The following is a 19,607-nucleotide window of genomic DNA, read 5'->3' on the forward strand; positions in this document are numbered from 1 at the left end:
TGCATGCTTGTTTCACTTTAAAAGTTGAAGACTCTCTTCCTTTGGGCTCCCATAAAACCTATGCATGTATCTGTCTGTTCACTTTTCACACTTTCCATCTTTTCTGTTCACTCATCCATCTCCCATTAGGCTGGCACTATTGACATTTGGATTAGGTAATTCTTTGTGTGGGGGCTGTCCTGTGCACAGGATACTTGGCAGCACCCCTGGTCTCTACCCACTAGCTGCCAGCAGCAGCACCCTCCCAGTGTGACAGTCAAAAATGTCTCTAGACATTGTCAAATATTAGGCATTTGGGGCAGGGCAAAATCACCCCCAGACTGGGAATGAGATATATAAATTCCTGTAGAACAGGGTTTACCACCTTCTATTTCTGTAGCCTAGCCCCAGTCCACCACCCAGAGCCTGACACAGAGGAAGCACTTAGTGAATGTTCAGCTGATGTATGACTATGCCAGAGGAATGAAGCCCCTTTTAAAAAGAACTGCTTGACTTCTCATGCACAGGGTCTCTGTTCTTTAAATGTGTCTCTAACACAGCTGAGTCCTGAGATGGCCCTGATCCTGGGCACACACAATTGAAAAGGTTAAAGACATGGTTCACTAGCAAACGAATGTATTTTTTACAAAGTATGGTATCAAAAAAACAGTGTGTGAAATATCTGGTTTAAATGACAATGGTCAGTTCTCATAGCACACTTAAAACAAAGATATCCTGCCCTTTTATCTTTACCTCCAAGGAGCATGTTGAAAAGAATGCAATGGCCTTATTGGAGTTTTCATCTTGTAAGATCCTTTAATTGTATGTTTTTTTTCCTTTGGGTTCATTAACAGTTTCTATTTAAAATACATCCACTCACAGACTGAAGATGTCAGAAGCCCCAGCAGGGACCATGGCTGGAAGGCCCAGTCTGTAGATGACTGCTCCCCTCTTCTGCACCCCTCATGCCTCTCCTGTTCCCAAACAGTTAACTGCCTTCTTCCTTCTCCTTCCCTTCCCCCATCCTTCAGCTTTTTAAATTTCACCTCAGAAGAAACCCCATCTATATTCTTTTGAACTCATGGGCTTTTGAGTCAGGGAAGGGATGACTCTTCTTCGTTTCTTTAATTCAACAGATCACAGAGCCATGGGCGCGTTGCCTTGCTCTGCTGCTCCCGGATGGAATTCAGCTGAGCAGTGGGAGAAGCCAGGGCAGTTCTTAAACTGTCCTCTGGGTGCAGCTGATTCATTAAATCATGGCTTTTGTTGGTCTGCAGAATAAAGAACAGTCCTGCACTCCTCCGCTGTTCTCCTTTGTGCTGGGGAACCTAGGGACTGTCAGAAATAGAAACGGTGACACTATTCTCGCCTTCTGAACATTGGTTACCACAGGGCAGGACTCGGGGGGAGAAAAAGAACATTTGGTTGAGAATGTTCACCTTTAAAAATACTTCTGAAGACTCCCAGCTCTGCCCAGTTACACTAGGCTTCGCCTGTGTGGCTTTTGTAATGGGGAGGGAGAGAAAGGATCTCCCCAGGACCTCAGATTGGCTTTACTGTGGCATCTCTTTCCTTGAGGGACACAACAGGTCCTGAGCAAAATGGGAAAAAAGGAAAAAAAAATAAAAATACTTCTGAAGGTTTCAGAGCTACATAAGATAAAGAAACATCAGCATTTACATATCCAATCTCCTGTTTTCACAAACTGCCTTAACCCCCTTAATTAGCAGAGGGCATGGGTATTTTTTTATTTTTATTTATTATTATTATACTTTAAGTTTTAGGGTACATGTGCACAATGTGCAGGTTAGTTACATATGTATACATGTGCCATGCTGGTGCACTGCAACCACTAACTCGTCATCTAGCATTAGGTATATCTCCCAATGCTATCCCTCCCCCCTCCCCCCACCCCACAACAGTCCTCAGAGTGTGACGTTCCCCTTCCTGTGTCCATGTGTTCTCATTGTTCAATTCCCACCTATGAGTGAGAATATGCAGTGTTTGGTTTTTTGTTCTTGCCATAGTTTACTGAGAATGACGATTTCCAATTTCATCCATGTCCCTACAAAGGACATGAACTCATCATTTTTATGGCTGCATAGTATTCCATGGTATATATGTGCCACATTTTCTTAATCCAGTCTATCATTGTTGGACATTTGGGTTGGTTCCAAGTCCTTGCTATTGTGAATAGTGCCGCAATAAACATACGTGTGCATGTGTCTTTATAGCAGCATGATTCATAATCCTTTGGGTATATACCCAGTAATGGGATGGCTGGGTCAAATGGTATTTCTAGTTCTAGATCCCTGAGGAATCGCCACACTGACTTCCACAATGGTTGAACTAGTTTACAGTCCCACCAACAGTGTAAAAGTGTTCCTATTTCTCCACATCCTCTCCAGCACCTGTTGTTTCCTGACTTTTTAATGATTGCCATTCTAACTGGTGTGAGATGGTATCTCATTGTGGTTTTGATTTGCATTTCTCTGATGGCCAGTGATGATGAGCATTTTTTCATGTGTTTTTGGCTGCATAAATGTCTTCTTTTGAGAAGCGCTGTTCATGTCCTTTGCCCACTTTTTGATGGGGTTGCTTTTTTTTTCTTGTAAATTTGTTTGAGTTCATTGTAGATTCTGGATATTAGCCCTTTGTCAGATGAGTAGGTTGCGAAAATTTTCTCCCATTTTGTAGGTTGCCTGTTCACTCTGATGGTAGTTTCTTTTGCTGTGCAGAAGCTCTTTAGTTTAATTAGATCCCATTTGTCAATTTTGTCTTTTGTTGCCATTGCTTTTGGTGTTTTAGACATGAAGTCCTTGCCCATGCCTATGTCCTGAATGGTAATGCCTAGGTTTTCTTCTAGGGTTTTTATGGTTTTAGGTCTAACGTTTAAGTCTTTAATCCATCTTGAATTGATTTTTGTATAAGGTGTAAGGAAGGGATCCAGTTTCAGCTTTCTACATATGGCTAGCCAGTTTTCCCAGCACCATTTATTAAATAAGGAATCCTTTCCCCATTGCTTGTTTTTCTCAGGTTTGTCAAAGATCAGATAGTTGTAGATATGCGGCATTATTTTTGAGGGCTCTGTTCTGTTCCATTGATCTATATCTCTGTTTTGGTACCAGTACCATGCTGTTTTGGTTACTGTAGCCTTGGGTCTACAGCTCCCAGCGTGAGCGATGCAGAAGACGGGTGATTTCTGCATTTCCGTCTGAGGTACCGGGTTCATCTCACTAGGGAGTGCCAGACAGTGGGCGCAGGTCAGTGGGTGCGCACACTGTGCGCGAGCTGAAGCAGGGCGAGGCATTGCCTCACTCAGGAAGCGCAAGGGGTCAGGGAGTTCCCTTTCCTAGTCAAAGAAAGTGGTGACAGATGGCACCTGGAAAATCGGGTCACTCCCACCCGAATACTGCGCTTTTCTGATGGGCTTAAAAAAGAGGGCATGGGTATTTGAGAATTATCTTGTCTCTCAGCTTTGACACTCCTCACCTGCTATCTGGCATTAGTGCTGTGAAATCAGCTCTTGTCTCCCCTAAAGGCAGAAACAACCTAGGACTAATCCCACCCTCCACAGCAGCACGCAATGGGGGCTCAGTTCCTTGGGCTGAATGCCTTGGTCTGTAGGTATTTTAAATTCTTGCTGTGAAGAGCTCCACTGTACCTATTGGGGTCTGGCTGGAAGAGGAGAGTTTCATGAAAGGGGCTGTTAACTCAGGTGTGGGCAAGGTTAAGGGATGCTGAGGGTGGAATAGTAGCAATAAAAGGAAGCTGTTACCAGCCCTAGACAGTGGTATCTCCACTGGTCAAACCCATCCCAGACAGCCAGGAAGCCCTGGTGATGAAGTCCAAATTGGTTGGCCTCCCAGGGAACAGGGCAGTACAAAGAAGGATAGAAAATGGCCCTAGAAGGTCAACAGAGAAGGACTAGCATAGCATTCTCAGACCTGTGGCGTGAATAGTAGGACTGCCACCTTGAGGATGTATGCAGGGTTGTAAGTAACCCATAATCCCCAGCCTCAGAGGGAATGGAGAGCAAACCCAACTTCCCTTTTAGCTCCACCCCACATTGCCCATGGAGTATACAACCAGTGGCAGCAGACACAGTAGACCTGCACTACAGGGAGCCCAGCTCTGCCACTGAATCCAGATCCATGCAGAGGATGTTGGTCCTCTTTCTTAAAGTTCTCCTACAACCCTTACAGCACTAAAGAGGATGTAGCACTAGAACTTGTGGAGACAATCATGGTTACTCAGGTGGTTCTGTGCCCTCAGAGAGCAAGGAAAGAAATACATTAGTCCCCTAAAGTATAATTCATGGAAGCCAAATCCAACAAAATGCTCTAAGGTCAAATAAGTCTGGGAAGCTTGCATACTCTTTCTAGGAAAATTGAGATACATATTAGTACATTAAAGCCTCTGTGAAGACCTGCAGTAAAGAAATCTGTTTAACACTCTTTATTCTAGAGAATTTAATCACAAATAGGTGTTTCATTAAGGAAACACCTATTCTTATGCCTTGAACCACTCTGAGAAAGCCTTGTTGAACCAAGAGCCAGTGAATGCAATCACAGGCATCAATGACTAGAGTTTGAAGGGGTCATAGATTACTCAGACATGGTAACCATAGTTCTCACCAAAAGTGGACCTTAACTTGCCAAGCAAGTCCAAGGGAATATTTTTCAAATGGGTTATGTTTTATAAAGCTAGAATAACATTTTCATCATATAGCATGTTACCTTTTGTTATTTCAAGCCAGCCACAGAGCCAATATCATATCCATCTATAACCATAGTAACTCTAGTACCTTTATGTTAAAATCTGAAATGCAAAATGTTATAACATTCCAACTGAGATTATCACAGCATCGTAGGGCAAGGAGGATAAAGGCAAGGGAACTAGCTTCAGCCCTCCTGAGATCACTTCTAGGCTCCACCAGTCGCCAGCTGTGAGACCTCAGAAAGTCACTAAACCTTCCTAGAGCAAAAAAATTCTCATCTTGAACACAGTGATTATAATAATCTCTACCTCAAGGGTTGCTGTGAGCATATATAAGTCACATAAAACCCTTGGCTTAGCCACTGGCTCAATAAATTAATGCTGTCATCATCATCATCATCATCCCCACCATCATCATCATTATCCTCCTCCAGTCCTTTAGGCACCATCACTTTGGCTGTAAATTCCTGTTCAGCTGGTATCAGTGCCAAACCACTAAATCTCTTCTGCCTCCTGGTGCCAGGAGAGTAGGCTTTTAGTGAACACAGAGTAAAACATGAACATTCTGGCCTTGCTGAGGGCTTGGAGCTTTTTCATCTTGCTTTGTCTTGGCAGGAAAAAAAAAAAAAAAAAGGAAGATTAGTGAAGGAACATGTTGAAGATGTAAATAGCAATCAGGTTGATGCACATCCCAGGGTGTGATGACATTGAGTTTTGCGTGTTTCTGCTAAAATCAAGGTTCCAAGACCTTAGTTATGTCAAGTTATGTTTAACCATTGCCATGCTTAAATTATTTCGTTTCACTTAAATAACTCCAAATGTTGTCTCATTGTGTAAAACTGTAGATTTATATTTTAAATTATCTTATTAAAATAAATTTACTTTTTTGGTGTAGATAGGGAAAAGTATTAAAAAAGTATGATAAACTTCAAACCTCTCTGTTTCTCCCCCTTTCCCCCCACCCCCAATTATTTTTTTACCCTCTAAAGGGAAGTTTTTCAACTTGAGAAATTTTGTGATACATTATTTGAATAATTTCTTCACTCAAATACCTTTGAGAAATACTTATTTCTTTCATTTGACAATAAAGAATCATTTCTTGCTTTAAAAAAAAAATAAATGGCTAAGATTAAATTGTGAAGATCTCTTAGAAACAGAATTTCTCTGTATGAAACAGAATTACATATTCAGCATATAATAAAGAAATATAAAACAAAAGATAAACTGAAGTGTGGCAATTCCCATCAGACATTTGATTCATGGCCCCTGTATGACTGGTGAATCATTTGATGTGACATCTTCTGTACCAGTCACTGCTGAAAGCTCCCACAGCCCAGGTAATTATGCCTGATGATGATGCACAAATTTGCTTTCATCAAACCTGTACCTGCCTTTGCTCCACCTTGAAATGTTTTGTAAAATTGCCAGTTTTAAAACAGATGAGTGAATCATGCCAAGGAATTGACAGAGTGGGAACATCTCAGGCTTCTTTCCCTCACCAACACAGCATCACTAAGTGTAAAAAAAAAAAAAAAAAAAAAAAAAAAAGTGCATGACTAGTGTACCTGAGCTCTTGACTCATCTTCAACTCTGCTATATTTTTAACTCAAGTTAAGGAAACTGTTAAAGTCTTGGCCATATGTTTCATTCAAATCAACTCTAAATTGCTGTGATTACAGGTTTAGGATTTTATATATGTTGATTAAACCTCAAGAACCTCTCTTTAAGTAATTACTTTCTTTAGATACATCTCATTTCTTGTATTGTTGGTTGCTTCATCACATTATTGATTAGGGTGAGGGGGTATTTGTTTCATTCACCCTGGCCCACATCCCTTAGTCTGAATTATTTCAAGGATTTCACCTTGCTCACTTTTATGGGAATAACCTTATAAACTTGTAAGTAAAAAATGTTTCTTTTTCTTAAATTTCTTTATCAGACTTGCTCTCTTATTTTTAACAGCTCTCAACAATTGTCCTAATTGACAGATAAATAGATACATGCTTCTCTTAACATCACACTATTTTCTAAGAAATATTTTTCTATTACAAACTTCAGGTTTATTTTAATTCCCTTAACCTCGTTGAAGCATGCAGAAGCTAATTAATCAGAGAGAATTCACTCAAAATTTGTAATTATTTTAAATTATTTCCCCTCTTTCTTGTTTTCTGATTTTTTTCTCAATTACTAAATGCCAACCAAAAATTGTATTGGCAAAACTCCATCATGAGTCTCTTTGTTTCTTCTTTGTAGTCATTTTTATAGTCACTGGACCAATACACAATTTGCATAGCTGATGTCATGTATTTTGTACTATTTGAACAAAAGCAACTTTGAAATGCTTTTTCTTACAGGAAAGTTTGTGGGAGAGGGAAGGTGTGGTTGACAGTAAGGGGTGTCAAGACCTCACACATTTAAGTGTGAAGAACATTTATAAATGTTATAAAAATAACATCCCCCCTGCAATGTGAAGTCCAGTTCTCTCACTCCCCTGAATTGCTGGGGTCCCCTCAAGGGACCCCCAACCAGTCCCAAGTCTGCAGACATGAACTCAAATGTAGCACTGTCTCTACAGGTATACCTGGCAGCAGGCACTGTGTATGGACTGGAGACCCAGCTGACTGAGCTAGAAGATGCCGCCCGCTGCATCCACAGCGGCACTGATGAGACCCATCTGGCGGATCTGGAGGACCAGGTGGCCACGGCTGCAGCCCAAGTCCACCATGCTGAACTCCAGGTGAGAACTCTCCTCTCTGCCCACATGGGTCCTGCAGGGTGAAACAGGGAGCCCCATGTTCTACAAGAATCACTTTAAAGCCATTGTATCTATCAGCTCCCATCATCTCCAGCATGTTTGCGTGGATACAGTCCTTCCAGATGGATTCCACCAAATTCTCCCTTTAAAAGTGTAGTCCTCTTCTCTGCCAAATTAAAGTCTCGATAATATATTGGATGCCCTTTAAACCTTATACCAGTTTCCTCTTTGAGAAGTTTCCTGACCCATACATAGGTCTCTCTACTATACAGGTTTCCATTCCACTCCAAGACCATCCTTTTCTGACCCTTGTCACACGTTGATTACTTATTAAGTAATATTATTAAGTAATATTCCCCATTATAGACTGAAAGCTCCATGAGAATAGAACTATAGCTGTGTGGCTTAACATGTAACTCCAGTGCCTAGCACAATACGTGGCACAGATTTAGCACACAATAAAAATGGGGTGAACAAATGAAGGAAATTGGAAGCATAGATTTCTCAGGACAATATTTTTCATGAGGAACAGGATTTAGATACGGCTATTTCAGAACTGATTGACATAGTCTCTATAACTTTGTGACTATGGCTGTTTGAAGTTTTCACAGATATTCCCGTAGCCTTTGACTCTGTAAATCAAAATTGACCATGGATTAAGCCACTGATTTTCAAACTAGGGTCTACAGATATATTCTTGGGACCCATGACAATTTTTTTCTTTAAAAGGGCTCCATGTAGGCCAGGCATAGTGGCTCACGCCTGTAATCCCAGCACTTTGGGAGGCCGAGGCGGGTGGATCACAGGTCAGGAGATCGAGACCATCCTGGCTAATGCAGTGAAACCCCATCTCTACTAAAAATACAAAAAAATTAGCTGGGAGTGGTGGCGGGCGCCTGTAGTCCCAGCTACTTGGGAGACTGAGGCAGGAGAATGGCATGAACCCGGGAGGCAGAGCTTGCAGTGAGCCAAGATTGCACCACTGCACTCCAGCCTGGGGCAACAGAGTGAGACTCCATCTCCAAAAAAAAAAAAAAAAAAAGGGCTCCATGTGTTACTCAAGTTTGAGAGACACTCGTCTCTGCAGCTTGAGTTCAGTATAGACCCCTGGTTTGCTGATTTTTTTTTTTTTTTTTTTTTTTTTGAGACAGAGTCTTACTCTGTCACCCAGGCTGGAGTACAGTGGCATGATCTTGGCTCACTGCAACATTCACCTCCCTGGTTCAAGTAATTCCCCGCCTCAGCCTCCTGAGTAGCTGGGATTACAAGTGCACGCCAACACGCCCAGCTAATTTTTTTTTTGTTGTTGTATTTTTAGTAGAGACGGGGGTTTCACCATGTTGGCCAGACTGGTCTCGAACTCCTGACCTCAGGCGATCCACCCGCCTTGGCCTCCCAAAGTGCTGGGATTACAGGTGTGAGCCACTGTAATAGATCCTGCATCTTAAAACTGAATCATTGGGAGAACTGTGGTCAATAAAACCATATCTAGATAGAGACATAAATCAAAGAAAATGACTGAAGTGAGTCTCAATCATTTTAGAGGGTTTTTTTTCGGCCAAGATTTAGGATGCACCCAGAAAAAAAGAGACAGAAACCACAGTAGGATCTGTGGCTCACACTTTTTCCAAATGGGATTTTGAGGGTTTCAATATTTAAAGGGGAAAAGTGGGCAGGAGCGGAAAGAGATGGAGGGAAAGAGGGAGGGTTTGGTGACATTCTTGTGAATCTGCCCATTGCACATGAAAAGGAGGGGTAAAGGGAATGGTCAACTATGTATTCATCTTGCACTCAGTAAATCTGTGCTTTACATAAGATAAAGTAAAAGTAAACAGAAGAGAGGAAGCAGTCAAATATGCATTTATTTTCAGGTGGGTGAGGGGACAATTTCTAGTCTCCTCTTGTCCTGTAACCCATGAAGATAAGCTATTAATTTACATTGTCAGGGTGACGGAAGCTGTGAAGACATGTGGCCTTCTATCTGTAGCTATCAGTTTAGGAACAAAAGAAGGAAAGGCAGTTTTGGGGGACAGGGAGGAGGGGGTTGACTCAGCTTCCAAACTTCTCCCTTTTGGCATAGTGAATTGGGGGTCCCGAGATTTTATTTTCATTTCACAGAGACAATGACACTCTCAGGTGGTAATTATTTTAAAAGTAAATATTTTCACTTTATTGAGTCAAAAATACAACTCCTGACATCATTAACCACTCTAGAGAATGAAAGGGCACAATTCTCCACTCTGTGGATGGGTCAATGCTGTGAACTAGAAATGAGCTTATCAGATAGATGGCCCTGTTGACTATTATCAGTAAGAATGGCTGAACAGCAATTCTCCTAAAAAAAAAATTATTTTCCATAAATTTCACCCAAGACTTAATCAATTTATTGTCAAAGATATATTAAGTAGAATCAAATCACTTGTTTTCTGTTACATTGTGTAGCAAATACTTCTTGAATGATTTTGCAGGAAGTAATATTTATGGGTGTTTGGGAGGATTTTATTGGATAATTATTCCCCCTTTATTGGATAGTTATTCCCCCTTCCACATTTTTCTAGACTTAAATTATTGTAGCCATGTTTTATGGCAGAAAACTCTAGAGTTCCAAATGTCCATTTTCCATGTGTTTAAATGTGTGCCTATTTTTCATTTATTTTTAAATATTACAATAATGTTATCAATAATTCCCAATGTTCTGTGAGCGTTATTTTGTACTAGGTATTTGTCCTTAATGGTTTACCACATTATTGTATTTATTTTTTTCAGCAACCCCATAAGTGAGCTACTGCTACTATCCTCCTTTTATATCTGAGGAAACTTACCCAAGGTCAAATACCTAGAAAGTGATAAAACCGGGATTTTAATCCAAATTTCGTGACCTCATAGCCCACACTCTTTCTTCTTTTGAGACAGAGTCTCACTCTGTTGCCCAGGCTGGGATGCAATGGCACAATCTTGGCTCACTGCAACCTCCGCCTCCTGGGTTCAAGTGATTCTCTTGCCTCAGCCTCCCGAGTAGCTGGGATTACAGGCATGCACCACCACGTCCAGCTAATTTTTGTATTTTTAGTAGAGAGAGGGTTTCATCATATTGGTCAGGCTGGTCTCAAACTCCTGACCTCAAGTAATCCACCAGCCTTGGCCTCCCAAAGTGCTGGGATTACAGGCATGATCCAGCGCCAAACAGCTCACATTCTTAACCAGTCTGTGCTGTGTGGTTTCCTGGGAAATGTGTTGGTCCTGCCCTCAGGCATACACGCACTTGCCTAGGTGTCCTTAACTTGCATGGGAGGTTGCTGACCCTGCCTTCAGCTTTGTGGATTATCTCAACTGCACGCCAGGCATGCGGAAATTCTCCCCACCAGGCTAACTGGTGCCAGAGAATGAAGCCTCCAACTCCCTGTTGTCTGTTCTCACCCAAAGTCTAGTTTCACAGAGGATTTCTTGCAGGATGGTAGGAGGGTCCCCATTGAGGGGGGTACATATGCTAAATTGTGTTCTTGGTAATATTAGGACAGAGTCTAAGGATGCTATCAACTTAGAGTCTACCTTTGAGACAGAGTGCCGTTATCCAGTGCTGAAAGAGACTGCAGAATGACCCTTGTGGAGCATGCTAAGGGTGCTGTCCACTGCATCATGCAAGGTTGTCTCTATGAGGGTTCCTGGAGAAAGCTTCTCTTAACTCCTAGTATCAGGAAAAGCTGTTCTTCTGAGTACTTGGTCGTCGATCTTGTGGACATGGAGCTCTTGGCTTTGGCTCCCAGGAAACTCAGAGCTGAATTGGTCATCCCCTTCTAGCAAATGTATAGCTCCTTGGACATGCAGTTCTAGAAGTGAGACATAATTGAAGTGGGACATAATTATATAGAGAGAGAAGATACAGGCAAAATCAGCCCTCAGTAGCCTCCTCTTTCTTTGTCCTTTGTCCTATGGACTGAAACCTGAAAAATTAGCCCTTTCTTATTCCAGAACCTGATAGTCCACAAATGAAGAGGTCAGCAGCTTGCTTTCCCATTGACCTTGTCTTTCCCAGGGCCCTCTGAGCAAGGCCCTCCATCAAAACTGCTTCCAGGGAAGAATGTGAGCATCTAATCCACACCAGTTGCTTATGACTGGTAAAAGCTTAGCCTGCAACTTTTCTCAGAGGCTTGTGTAATTTATTGGTTCATAAACCAAAAGAATGCAGTTCTTAATGTGAAATTTGAAGATTAAGAACAGAAAGGCATCTGGGGACCAGGAAGGGAAGGACTCTTGAAGATTAAGAACAGAAAGGCATCTGGGGACCAGGAAGGGAAGGACTCAAGTGGCACCTTCTGGGGCTGGCTACTGGGTAGCTTGTAATTCTCTTACCAGCTGCCACAGACTTGGCCTTCACCTACCTCCTCCTCCTTTTCTGACCATGACTGCCACCCCTCAGGGGTAGGGGATGCATCTTCCAAATTTGCTGACCCTTCAATCTTTCTGTGTACCTCCTATAGCTCCTATCACAGTAGACTTTGTTCAAAGAAGCCCTCAGTAAATGACAGCAGAATTCAAATTTGTCTTGAGTAGCACAGAATTGTGGAGGGCTGAGAGGCAATGGAGACCTCATGTGTGGAGCACACACACACATTGGCTAGGGTCTACCATCAGCTTATTGTCTGATTCCCTAACAACACTCAGAATGTACCATCTCAGCAGAATCTTGACCTCTTCCCTTGACTCTGCTAGCCTTTCCCTGCCTTTTCCAGCGTCCCCCATGCCGGGTGTTGGCACATCCTCTCAGACTGTGGCAATGTGACAAGAGCATGGCCACTGACATGAATTCCATGCACTGCCCAGATTGGCTGTGAGATGATGGGTGTATCACTTGTCCCTTTGAGCCAGTTTCCTTATCTGTGAAACCAAGATAATGGTACTTACTTCATAGAATTATTTAAAACACTTAGCATGGTTCCTGGCACATCATAATGCCCTTTTCTAAGAGCAGGGACAATATCTTCATTTCTGGAGACGGGAGGACCAGGGTTCTCTCTGGGCACTAAGTGGGTTCTTACTTTCCATTTCTGCATTCAGACTCTGCTGAAAGAAAATCTGAGCTCTCTCTTGACCTTCCCATGTTACAAATTAGGAAAATGATGCCCAGAGAGGGGAGAGAGTTTCTCAAGGCTGGTTGGCTTCTTAATGGAGGAGATGGACTTGAACCGGGGACCGCTAGGCCTCCCTTCTAAAACCTGGTGCTGTGGTTTTGGATTCATGAAGTTATGGAAGAAGAAAGCAGGACATATAAATGACTATAACAGGACATAAAATCCTATGACTTCCCTGACCACTCCTCGCCCCCATGCTGAGCCAGGTGGCCCTGGGCCAGGGTCCCCATCGTGTCCCCAGGCTTTCATTTATCCCCAGGCATACTCTGACAGGACTGTTGACATGCTCTAGAGCTAACAAACTAGAAATTTAAACTTATAAAGAAAGGTCTGTGTTTCATTTTCTTGCTACACACTAGATAGAGAAGTGTTTGGTAGAAGTTGAATGAATGAATGAGCATACATCAAAGCAGATTTGTCTTTATAAATTCTTAACACTTTTAAGAAATATTTTCCCCTTCCGTATTTTCTCCCTGCCAATCTTGTCTTTCTGTTGCTTTAAGATTTCGGATATTGAGAGCCGGATTTCAGCCCTGACCATTGCAGGATTAAACATAGCACCATGTGTGCGCTTCACAAGAAGACGGGATCAGAAGCAAAGGACCCAGGTGTGTTTGTCCCTTTCTCCCTCTGTTGGAATGTTACATGGCTTGGAAAATTTAGAAGATAAAATATCTTTGGCTCTGCAAAGGTATATCGCTCATTGTGTTCTGTTTGTAGGTACAAACCATAGATACATCAAGGCAGCAAAGGAGGAAACTGCCTGCTCCACCGGTGAAAGGTATGCTAAATTAAAACCACAAAGCTACCAAAAAATTAAGCCTGAATCATTTACTTTGGGTAATACAGAGACCTGAGTTTGAGAATTAGATCTAATGGAGCGTTCTCACACAGAATTGCTCTTGTCTATCTTGATTTGGGTCCCCCCAGAAGCAAACCCTGGGACAAGGATAGGAGTGAAAGTAGCTTGTTTGGAAGGTGCACTGCTAGACAAGAAGATAAATGATTCAGAGAAAGAAATTAAGTCAATCAATACAGGGTACTTGAATTAGGAGTTATTTCTTTGGGCAAATAAGGCTAAGTCCTCCTGGTGACCTCTGGGAGACAATGTTGGCTGCACCTCAGAGTTTTCTGCCCAAAGGGCAGGGAGATGGGATATTTGTTCTAAAACTCCCATCCATCTCTGGCTGAGAGTTACTTCTAGAGGCATTAACTCCCTGGTACTTCTGGCCTGCCCCATACATGAGCCAAGACAGAGTGGTGGTACTTGCTGTAGGATCTGTTGGAATATGCTGGAATGGTGACTGTCAAAGAGAAGTGAACAGAACACCAAAAGTATCTGCCACAGTGTCCAATCTAGAAAGGATCTGGCAATGCCAGTCATGTCGCCTTTATCTAATGGACATTTTCAACAAATGCCCCAGGTTCAGAAGCCACAAAAGGGTGATACCAAACTAGAAATTTGGATTTACAAATTAGAGGAGTAGAAAGTCCAAAAATGTGCATTTGGGCCTTGGTTCTGCTATTGATCATTTAACAAACAAACATTTATTGAATGTTTATAATCTACAAAACTGTATGCAGTTAAAATTTATCACAGATTCACAGTCCTTTATTTGAAACCCTAGGGTCCCTATGTGCTTCATAATTTCTTGGGCATTAGAAAGGTAATATAGTACATGTGCTGTATATTTCTTTACACCCCCCATGGCATCTAGGCAGCATCTGAAAATCAAACAAACACATGAATATCCTTACAGCAGAGCACAAAAACATTTGCACTCCATGAGATGGACAAGGACATTAAATGGCCTCATGTCAGTTCAGGTCAGGTTTTATAATCAGATTCTTTTGGCTCCAAAGTTGTAAAAATTTGCAAGTTTTAGAACCTTTTCTATTTCAGGACTGCACATAAGTATTTATGAACTGTACTGGGTTATCTCTGAGCTATCGTTCCACAGAAAGCTATCAATGATGCCCTGACTTATTTGTCCATCATAAAAATAAACACAAAACAAAAAGATCCCATAGTCAATCAAACACAGTACAGGAATGAGATTCCAAGTCTAGAACAAAAGTCTGAGTAATCTGGCCACCTTGTTTTTTCCTTAACAATCAGTCCATCTTCTGGGTAACATTTTTTCCCATTTATTTCCTTTTAGCTGAAAAAATGGAGACATCTTCAGTGACTACCATTAAAACATTTAACCACAACTTCATTCTCCAAGGCTCCTCAACAAACAGGACTAAGGAAAGGAAAGGCACCACCAAGGATTTGATGGTAAATGTCATCTCTGTCTTAATGTTCAACGCTTTCACTGTTGATGGTACCTCCACTCTGCAGCCTTTCCTTCTGTAGCTCCCGCATCAGAACCCCCAAAAAGTATTCTTCCTCCATGGTCTTATGGTCTGTTGGATTTGACTGGGGGGTGGATTTAGCAGTAAACCAAGAGCAGAGTGCTTGGTTGAATAAGGCCATGAAGCACACACACACTGCCGGTCACCCTCCTCAACTGTTACTCTAGAAATCACTATTACTAATAACTTTCTACGCAAGTATAGAGGAAATAAGTCGTAACATGGTAAGTGTACTGGAAATTGCACTTGGACATACCAAAATGTAGCTTAACCCAAAGCATCCGGCTTACACCCGGAAGATTTCATCATGATCTAATCACTTTGAGCCAACTCTGGCCCCAAACCTTGCTAAAAATATTATCAACTATCTTAAACCATTTACCTTAGACAAAAGTATAGGCGATAGAAATTTTTACCCTGGCACAATAGACATAGCACCGTAAGGGAAAGATGAAAGAACTGTATCAAGCACTAAAAAGCAAAGACAAGCCCTTATACCTTCTGCATAATGTATTAACTAGAAATAACTATACACAGAGAACTTTAGCCAAGTCCCCCGAAACCAGATGAACTACTCAAGAACAGCTGAAAGAGCACACTCACCTATGTGGCAAAATAGTGGGAAGATGCATGAGTAGTGGTCACAAGCCTACCAAGCCTGTTGATAGCTGGTTGTCCAAGATAGAATCTTAGTTCAACTTTAAACTTACCCACAGAATTACTTAATCTCCCTGTAAGTTTAACTGTTAGTCTAAAGAGGGACAGCTCTTTAGACCCTAGGAAACAACCTTCCTACAGAGAGTAAAAAATATTACCACCATAGTTGGCCCAAAAGCAGCCACCGATTAAGAAAGCGTTTAAGCTCAACAGCTAACTATCTTAAATTCTAATCAGTCTACTGAACTCCTAACATCACATTGGACTAATCTATTACTTAATAAAAGCAATAATGTTAATGTAAGTAACATGAAGACATTCTCCATTGCATAAGCTTACATCAGACCAGAATAACCCACTGACAGTTAACAGCCTAATATTAATAACCGATATAATAAGCACCCTATTATTTACACTGTTAACCCAACACAGGTATGCTCTAAGGAGAGATTACAAAAAGTAAAAGGAATTCAGCAAATCTTACCCTGCTTGTTTACCAAAAATATCACCTCTAGCATTACCAGCATTAGAGTCACTGCCTGACCAGTGACATATGTTCAACAGCCGCGGTATCCTGACCATGCAAAGGTAGCATAATCACTTGTTCCCTAAATAGGGACTTGTATGAATGGCCATATGAAGGTTCAGCTGTCTCTTACTTTTAATCAGTGAAATTGACCTATTCATGAAGAGGCGGATATAAACAAATAAGACGAGAAAACCCTATGGAGCTTTAATTCATTAATGCAAATAAAAACTCAAACAAGCCTACAGGCCCTAGCCTACTATCCCTGCATTAAAAAATTTGGTAGGGGTGAACTTGGAGCATAATTCAACCTCCAAACAACCTAAACTAAGATCGCACTAGTCTTAGTGAGTTAATACACATTGACCCAATAATTTGATCAACGGAATAAGTTACCTTAGGGATAGCAGCGCAATCCCATTCTAGAATCCATATTGACAATAGAGTTTACAACCTCGATGTTGGATCAGGACATCCTAACGGTGTAGCCGCTATTAAGAACAGTGTAGCCGCTATTAAGGGTTCGTTTAGCAGTAGGGACGGGGGTTCTACAACTAAGTGAGTAACATCCTACCTGCTATATACCTCTTTAATATGTGGGTATATCCTCTCAACTGTATCTCTAGCTCCTTGGAGGAAGCAGGTTTGATATAAGAGAAATGAAAATATGTAAATGGAAGATTAAGGTCTGGTTGAGGTGTAACAATTTTTATTCTGTTTTCAGTCCATATTCACTCTTCCTTAAATTTTTCATTAGCCATTAATGCTGTGTTCCTGAAAAAAGTCAGCAGCTACTCCTAAATGTAGCAAAGGAAGAGACAGTAAATAATTTGCATGAACTCTAGAAATTATACAGAAAGGACTGTTGGCTCTTTTGCTTAAAAACTGTCAATCGAGAAAAATAACGAGACAAGTCCCTATCATTTTATGAGGTTTATTTGCCAAAGTTAAGGATGTGCACACAGGAGACAGGTCTATGCCTTTCTCTGAAGGTGATTTTGAGGGCTCCAAATTTAAAAGGGAAAGGGCAGGCTATTGAGAAGTACACAATTTTCATGTAAGAGGAGGGTAGGGAAAAATAGTCATTCATGCCTTTGTCTGGTTCAGTGAATCTGCATTTTTTTTTACATCAGGTGACACAGACAAATGGGGCAGAGGAATAATGCAGGGAATCTGCATTTTTACAGCAGATAATATAGAAAAAGTGGGGCAGGAGAACAATCAGATATGCATTTGTGTCTGGTGGGGGTGGGGGTGGGGTGACTGCACCTGTAAAGATAAGCTATCAATTTGCATTGCTATGGTGAAATTTTAACAGAAACACCTTAGGGTACAGATCTGGGAGCTCACTAGGAATTTCCATGTGGGCAAAATATGGGGGAGGCATATAGCTTTTCATCTTGTAGCCATCTTATTTAGGAACCGAAAGGAGAGGCAGGCTTGCATGACCCAGTTCTCAGCTTGACTTTTCCCTTTAGCTTAGCAATTTGGGAACCCCCCCCGATTTATTTTCCTTTCACAAAACCAACATACATGTCAAAATTTTGGCAAATGCTTGATGCTGCTTACATAGAAAATTATCATCTAACTAAGCTGCCTCAGTGATACCAGTTAAGCGGAGGGCAGATCATGTCTGAGATGACAAGACTAAAACAAGGACAAATTTATTTTGTTACCTTTTATCCTTCACCCATTCCTCCCTTCCTCTTCCTCCCTGTCATTGTCCCTGTCTCATGAGGATAGAAGCACCACGTAATGGCATAATGGTGGATACGTCCTTTTGAAATAAAAGTTACTCTCAGGCATTACATGGCAATAGCTCTACTCACTGCCTTCTCTTCATTGGTCAGCCATTAACCCTGACCTTTTAAAGTCTAATTCCCTTGCTTCTGACCATTATTTCACAGAGCGGAAAAAGATGCATTATCACACTAAAAGGGCAGACCACTAGTGTCAGGGAAGGAATTGGTTATAAATAAGAAAGTTAAAAATAAATTGTCTTTCATAGAGACAGGACATGAATTGGCGGCTGCCAGAGGTTGTGGGAAGGGGGAACAGGAAGAAACTCCTTAATGAGTAAGGGGTTTTACTTTACAGTGACAGAAATTTATTGAAACTAGATAAAGGTGGTAGTTGTACAACCTCGTGAACATACTAAGTGCCACCAAATTGTTCACTTTAGAATGGTTTATTTTATGTTATGTGGCTTTCACCTCAATATGTTTTTTAAATAAAATAAAAATAAATTACCTTAAAGTAACACAGAAAGGTTAAAAACGAAAGAACAGACAATATTTACTAAACAAATAAAAGCAAAATAGGGCAGAAATAATTACTTTCAAAGAAAGGAGAATTCCAGATAAAAAGCATTGAGAGAAAACAAGGAGGAAAGATGTTTAAATTTTGATAAAATAAAGTAGTTAAGTCATGAGCCTTTCTTGGTTTGGCAGATAATAGAGCAACACAATTTATGGTGCAACGGTTGGTGACTTTAAAACTCCCTTATCAGCCTTTGACAGCCCAAATAAACCATAAATAAATACAAATTAGAGAATAGTGTAACTGTTAAGCTTTAATTAAGATGTTTATCTAACTTTATGCTTTATAGATCATTCACTGTCTTTCCAGGCATCAATGGACCGTTTATAAAAATTGACTTTATACCAAATCACAAAGAATACCTCAATAAATTCCAAAAAGTAAACAAACCCTCTATGATAACAATGCCAAACATAATCTAGGGCAGTGCTGTCTAATAGAACTTTGTGTAATGAGGGTAATGGTCTATATCTGCAGTGACCAGTACAGTGGCCACTAGCCACGTGTGGCTATTGAGCACTTGAAATGTGGCTACTGCATTGAGGGAACTGATTTTTAAATTTTAGTTAATCTGAATGTAAATAGCCACATGTAGCTAGTGGCCACCATGTTGGACAGGGCCAATCTAGAAAATCAGAACAAAAGTTAAAAAACAGAAACCCTACTTAGAAGTTAAAAAGCACTTGTACTCATATACACAACTGTCCATACACATACACATGCAACACACACACTTCAAAATAACTACTGAATTAGAAAAATCCACAGGGCACTTACAAAATGAAAACATTACATATATCAAAGCAAATAGGATACATATAAAACTACACTGCGTCAAATTTATAATATTAAATATTTTGTTCCTTGTTAAAGAAAATTCCCGACATCAAAAATAAACCCAAAAAACATTTAATTAAGACCAGAAATTATAGAAATGATCTCTCTACATCTACATCTAGAAGTTGATTATTTAAAAAAAAAAAATTTTGTAAGTCACATAAAAAAACTGAAAACAAGATTATATAAAAGGATGTCAATTTTTTATATATACAATGTGATGTAAAACTATTCTGATAAATTTAGAATCAATACTAGTCAAATCAGAATCAAATCAGAAAAATAGCAAAAACTAACTTAAGAAATAAAAAGAAACTTAAAATTTATT

At 40.7% G+C, this 19,607-nt stretch overlaps 1 protein-coding gene, 1 long non-coding RNA gene and 1 other non-coding gene across 7 annotated transcripts in view; 2 read left to right on the forward strand and 1 right to left on the reverse strand.

Annotated features, from left to right (window-relative positions):
• MYRIP (myosin VIIA and Rab interacting protein) overlaps positions 1-19,607 on the forward strand; it is a 447,019-nt gene that overhangs the window by 423,826 nt on the left and 3,586 nt on the right. For all 5 annotated transcript variants that reach the window (XM_054680553.2, XM_024355418.3, XM_054680555.2 and 2 more), the window contains 4 exons: positions 7,274-7,435; positions 13,086-13,190; positions 13,303-13,363; positions 14,745-14,863. In XM_054680553.2, coding sequence (XP_054536528.1) covers positions 7,274-7,435; positions 13,086-13,190; positions 13,303-13,363; positions 14,745-14,863 — 447 coding nt within the window. The remainder of the gene's footprint in view (positions 1-7,273; positions 7,436-13,085; positions 13,191-13,302; positions 13,364-14,744; positions 14,864-19,607) is intronic.
• LOC112208821 (small nucleolar RNA SNORA64/SNORA10 family) lies at positions 1,437-1,570 on the forward strand. The gene has a single exon (XR_002943375.1). It is a non-coding gene; the product is annotated as a small nucleolar RNA SNORA64/SNORA10 family (small nucleolar RNA).
• The window catches only part of LOC107970612 (uncharacterized), a 62,454-nt gene continuing 52,446 nt past the window's right edge, over positions 9,600-19,607 (reverse strand). Inside the window, exon 3 of the long non-coding RNA XR_001713265.4 lies at positions 9,600-11,280. This is a non-coding gene — a long non-coding RNA (uncharacterized LOC107970612). The remainder of the gene's footprint in view (positions 11,281-19,607) is intronic.

The sequence above is a fragment of the Pan troglodytes genome, chromosome 2 (genome assembly GCF_028858775.2).
Source record: "Pan troglodytes isolate AG18354 chromosome 2, NHGRI_mPanTro3-v2.0_pri, whole genome shotgun sequence".
NCBI lineage: Eukaryota > Metazoa > Chordata > Mammalia > Primates > Hominidae > Pan > Pan troglodytes.